The sequence below is a fragment of the Rosa chinensis genome, chromosome 4 (genome assembly GCF_002994745.2).
Source record: "Rosa chinensis cultivar Old Blush chromosome 4, RchiOBHm-V2, whole genome shotgun sequence".
In the NCBI taxonomy this organism is placed as follows: domain Eukaryota; kingdom Viridiplantae; phylum Streptophyta; class Magnoliopsida; order Rosales; family Rosaceae; genus Rosa; species Rosa chinensis.
In genome coordinates this window covers 24,641,690-24,647,375 of record NC_037091.1, presented here as the reverse complement: position 1 = coordinate 24,647,375, position 5,686 = coordinate 24,641,690, and the positions used below count along the sequence as shown (strand labels likewise).

General features: G+C 37.1%; 1 protein-coding gene across 1 annotated transcript; it reads right to left on the bottom strand.

Annotated features, from left to right (window-relative positions):
* Positions 1-574: 574 nt before the first annotated feature.
* LOC112196194 (probable linoleate 9S-lipoxygenase 5) lies at positions 575-5,289 on the bottom strand. Its single transcript, XM_024336501.2, has 9 exons — positions 5,038-5,289; positions 4,468-4,757; positions 4,128-4,368; positions 3,694-4,032; positions 3,471-3,556; positions 3,233-3,340; positions 2,808-3,112; positions 2,459-2,722; positions 575-1,527 (listed from the first exon to the last, which is right to left on the bottom strand). Exons 1-9 carry the CDS (start codon positions 5,237-5,239, stop codon positions 774-776), a joined length of 2,589 nt encoding a protein of 862 aa, XP_024192269.1. The 5' UTR covers positions 5,240-5,289; the 3' UTR covers positions 575-773.
* Positions 5,290-5,686: the final 397 nt, after the last annotated feature.

Sequence of the window (5,686 nt, the reverse complement as noted above, 5' to 3'; positions counted from 1 at the left end):
CAATCTTGTGCGGTGGATGTTTTAAAGTGAGGATGTTTTTATCTTTAAGATGTATTTTAATAATCACAACCACTCATTTTTTAGTTACCTACACACATGAATTCTACTAAAGATTAGCCAAATCGGAAAACGTTTAACCATTTGATTAGCACAATGTTCGTTTTAATTTTATCTAACAAATTTAATTTGTTTACACAATTTTGAATGACCAAATGGTTATAGATTTAGTTGATTTTTTGTAGACATCATTTTTGCATAAGAATCTAAAGGATCAACCATTGAGATCATTGAATTAGGTCACATACTTGTGTAAAATAACAAAAATCCTCAAATTCTTAAAGTAAAGACATCCTCTCTAGAACGGGCCTCATATATATGTATGTATGTGTGTGTTTATATATAAATATATATATATATATATATATATATATATATATATAGAGAGAGAGAGAGAGAGAGAGTAACTGAATTTAAAAAAAAGAATTTACCTTCATGAGCATAGATTTTATCAATTTTATCCAACTAACCAATTAGTAAAATAATTACTCCAAGTGAGAGGTGTAGGATCATAATGGACTTTGGACAAAGGAATGTATACCTCAGCAAGAAACAAAAAGCACAGGATTTGGGACATAACTTTAGGCAATAATTTTATTTGAGAGGGTTTCCCATTATCAAGTAATTGGGGTTATTTAAGCAATATACCTCTCAATTAAACAAGAAAAAAAAACATAATAACAACAACATTTTTAACAATAGAGAAAGTAGCTGCTTTAGATTGAGACACTGTTGGGGATTCCCTTGCCAGAAAGTCCGACTTCACCGGTAGGATAGAGCAAAGTATAAGGCACCTTGACCGGTCCAACTCGGTTCTTCAGCTTCCCATCATTGTTCATGCGTACAATTTCAGCCTCAATTTCAGCCAGTTTCTTTCCAAACCTCTCGAAGGCTTCCAACACTTTTGTGTCCGATGTCCACCCAGGTGTGTCTCTCTGCCCAAGATAGACTTCATCACTAGCATGCCTAGACAGAATTTCTATCAGTGAAACACCAAGCACAGTCTGAAGCTGAGCAGTAACAGTTTTCAAGAAAGCCAAATCAGGGTTGGTCTTGAGCTCTTCATATTCCGGAGTTCCTATCTCAGGCATGAATCTCCTGCTTACAGTTGGCCGGTTCGGAAGGTACCCGGCAAAAGGGTACTGTCCAAAGTTGACGGCTGCATGGAGAGCAGAGGAAGTCCAAATGACGATAGTGCATGTTTCGATGAGCTCATCACGAGTCTGCATTTTAGGCCACCAAGGTTCATTCTTTTTGTCACCATGACCCTGCTCCACAAGTTCCTTCCACCAGGACTGGAGTTCAGTGTCTTTTTGAACCATATCATCAGTCCTGTAGTAGAAGGAGCAATAGTCTGTAACCCAAGTTTTTATTGCAGACCAGATATTTAGTCCATCAACAGCATATGGGTAGTCCTCTATCAATAGGCGAACACCGTGTGGAGAATTGGCATCCATGACAGCCATTCCTCTGTATTGAGCCAAGGCATAAGCATTGTTAGAGAAATGTACTGGCAAACCCCATAGGAAAGACCAAAAGGGTCATCTTTTAAATTTAGCGGTCTAAAGGGAATCGTAAAATTAAGACCTACGAATCTCTAGGTACAGTTCTAAAATTTTTGTTCCAAGTACAGTTATATAAGCTGAGTAAGGCTATGGTATGTTAATATTTCTCATACACCAACAATTTTTACCACTTCGAGGACTTATTTTACCACTTTAAGTACTCATTTTATCACATGAGGACTCATGTGGTAACTAAGAAAATTTACCACTTTAAGGACTTATGTAACCACTTTAAGACAATTGTATGCATATTATACGTCAACACATTGCATAATTTTTCATATAAGCTAGTATTATAAGGGTAAAGCTATGGTATGTTAACATTTCTCATACATCAACTATTTTTACCCCTCTAAGAACTCATGTTATCACTTTGAGAACTAATATTACTATTTTCAGGACTCATATGGTAAACTAAGAAAATTTACCACTTTAAGGACTCATGTTACCACTTTGAGGACTAATATTACTATTTTGAGGACTCATGTGGTAACTAAGAAAATTTACCACTTTAGGACTCATGTTACTACTTTGAGGACTAATATTACTATTTTGAGTACTCATTTTACAACTTTTAAGGCAATTGTATGCATGTCATACGTTAACACAATGTAAAATTTTCCAGTATTATAATTGCGCCTCTTTCAGTTATAAATTTTAAATCGAGCTCTGGTTTCAAGAGATGAAATATTTTGTAACATGTTATGTTAGGGTCCAAGGCAGTTACCTCACTTAACTCATTCTCTAAAAGGGTAGTCCGTGTTTTAGGGGGAATTTATATATATCATATCATGTTAAATATAATGCATGCGTTTATCAACACTACTTTTGTGTACCTCTTGATGAGATCTGCAGGGAGAGCTTGGTCAGGGAAAACCCAACTCTTATAAACCACAGCTGACAATTCCATGGCATACTTAGCTGGGAAAACTGTGGTCTCCAGAATGCCACCAGCATTAATGAGAATTTGCCTGGCCTGTGCATTTATATTCATCGTGTCACGGAAGTGAGGATGCAGAAGTTTGTGAACTGGATGAAGCACGCTCAGCTGCCTGTTGGTGGCTATTACAAATGGCTCGATAACCGCATGGGTATTCAACCTGTGACCGAAAGACAAAGTATATGTGATGAACATGAACTTGATCTCTAAGCTCTAATTCTTTAACAGGACTGAAGTAATTATACCAATGACTGATCAGTTGATGAAATCCAGAGTCATTTACAGCCACATAAGCTTTAGCCAGTTGCCAAATGGAGCTCTCAACACCATGTTCAGCTGGTGTATATACTTTGCTAGTGCAACCATATCGATCTCCATCAGGATGAGGCAAGCTTAGTTCAATCACCAATGGCTTCAAAGTCCCATCACTTTTCAAGAAAAGGAGTGTTCTGCTGCCATAGATCCTGTTTCCAGTAGTGTTTATCCGCCTCAGGTACGGCATGAAAGCATCATGATGGTCTAATATGAATAACCTGTTGTCCCTGAGTGCCTATGCAACCAAAAGAATTCGTTAAATTTCATCATTACAGAACATAAAAAATCAACATCACTCAAATATACGTGATATGCCTTTTTATTTTTGTAGGAAATTAATCCGAGATATAATTACCTGATGCACTGTTAGCCCGTCCAAGTTTTTCTTGATGTGCTGTTCTGTTATGGTACTGCTGTGATCCCCATAAACTTTTGGATCTAGTTTACTTGCTGGTGGAAACTCCTGGAGTTACATTAGAAGTAAATAACATAATTAATGAACAAATTTAAGGAAAGACTAGCCTTGACCTAGCTTTGAAGTTACTATTTCTTTTTTGCCAATAATTATAGACAAGAAATGATGTGAAGGTTACTTGGAGGCGACGAATAGTGACAGGGTTGACTCCAGCAAGCATTTCTCTGGCAAATTCTTCATCAGTCCTCCAAGCAGTCCTATCCTCTGCTCCAAATCAATAATACATCACAGTTAAATCAGTGAATATGAATGAAGGAATATAGTATGATATATCTTCCTTTGATATATATATATATATATATAAAATATCAAAGGAAGATATATTATATAGAGGCCCATACCTTTGATCACTTGAGGCACTGGGAATCTAAGGAATTGTTCACCGTCAGTTCGGAAAATTTCCTTGATCATTGGCAAAGGAATGTTGTCGCCAATATCCTTTAATAAACCTTCAGGCAACGGAAACCCTCCTTCATAGAGGTTGAGAACATCTTGAAAGCTGTCAAACTCGTTGGGAGTTTTATCAAACACAGCTTGTAGCTCTGGTCTAACGAACTGAACCAAAGATTTCAGTCCATAAGCAAGGAAGTCGGACATCTTCAAGTGTCCGAATCGTTCATCTCTCGGAACATAAATGTCTAAGCTCATCAGAAGAGGGATCCTACTCTCGCAGTTGGTATCTGTTAACAAGAAAATATATTAACTATTGTCATCAAAGTTAAATAATTATATATAAAATTAAATTAATGAAACATATGTCAAAAGGCTAATCTACCTGTCCTTGTTGGTGGTCGACCGGTTCTTCCTCTACGAGGGTAAGGGTACTGGCTAGACCCCCCTAGAACTGGACGGGCATAGTTGGAACCCTTGTCTGGGTCACCGAGATCATTGTAGTAAGCATAGTCGTAGACCCTGTCCCATTCCTTGAGCTCTCCTGTTCCATTTCCTCTTAACTGCTCAAGTTCCTGTTGTCTGTATTTGCGTAGTGGCAATGGTGTATCATTCGGAAGATACGTCTGCAAATATTACATAGAAACTGTCATCTTCATTTTCAAGTTAATCAACAAACCATGTTTTTCAAAAAATTTGAATCATGTTATAATATCACTAATTACCTTGTTAGCAAAGAAAATACGGTCTTTCTTGTATTTCGATGCAGGGTAGACCCATGAGTTGCAAACAAAGTGGATCTGACCCGCACCGGGAACATCTTCGAGCGTGACCGTCTTAAGGAAGAATTCACTGTGATGATTGTTTCTTATTATGAATGCTCCTGGAACTCCTATTTCGCCTTCAACGTCGAATGTAACCTTGAATGCAGTCTCTCCTGCTGTTAACGGACCGAGTGTGGTAATCCAGTTCTCCAAATATGCTACTTTTCCGAGTTTCCCTTGCGACCCATTTGCTGCAAAAATTTACAGAACCAAGTTTAATTATAAGGAAAGGGAAAAGAAAAACTACATATATATGGTAAACAAAATGTACATTCTCTTGCAAGTTGCAATATGATCTAGAAAGACTATCAATACCATTTGTTCTTTTGTGAATGTGCAGTCTAAGTTCATATATAGTCCGGCAACATATATAAGATTCTTATGTAGGTTATTATACATTCGAGTGAAAAAGAACATCACCCCATACATATATAGTTAGGCATGGAATACAGATGAGAAGAGAAAACTCACAAGAATCCCCATTAACAGCACTAATGAGCTGCAAAGAAACGCCTTGGCCCAACAACTCATGCACACGGTCGAGAACCGAAGCATGAAAGTCATTGAAGTCCAACGCATTCTTCTTCATCAGCACCACGGTTCCTTTGATCTTCTTGTTGGAACCATTCTTGAGATTGTCAATGATGTTTGGGACAATGGGGATTTGGAACATCTTGTATATTCGGAAGAATAACTAAGCAAAGGTTATGAAAGAATAGTTGGGGGAAAGTTGGTTTGTGAAGAGGGAGAGGAGCGCTGTGGTATTTATAGGGAAACAAGTGATCAAGGAGGTCCTATTATGAGAAGCGAGAGTTCTTCACAGTATTGTGCACGTTCCATTTAGAATTTTTTTTTTTTTGGGTGGTCTGAACGTTTTCCATGAAACAAAAATGAAATACACGTACCAATTAAACACGTGTTGAAATAAAAGAGATAAAGAATGGAGGGCGGAGAAGAAGTTATGTAAGTGTATTCCGATATTAACACTGATCCATTGCTAAATTTGTTTAATGTAGTAAGGACAAGATTGATATATTGCTCTACAACAGTAGAAAAATCATATATGAACATTTTTATTTATATTTATTTTATTTATAAGAGCGTATAAACTTTAGAAGTA

Excerpts from the sequence above, each read along its gene's own strand:
- LOC112196194 (XM_024336501.2), bottom strand. The coding sequence starts at position 5,239 with ATGTTCCAAATCCCCATTGTCCCAAACATCATTGACAATCTCAAGAAT. Across the intron at positions 3,341-3,470 it reads TCACTATTCGTCGCCTCCAA|GAGTTTCCACCAGCAAGTAA; the intron begins GTAACCTTCACA and ends ATGTAACTCCAG. Across the intron at positions 1,528-2,458 it reads CCTGCAGATCTCATCAAGAG|AGGAATGGCTGTCATGGATG; the intron begins GTACACAAAAGT and ends GGCTCAATACAG.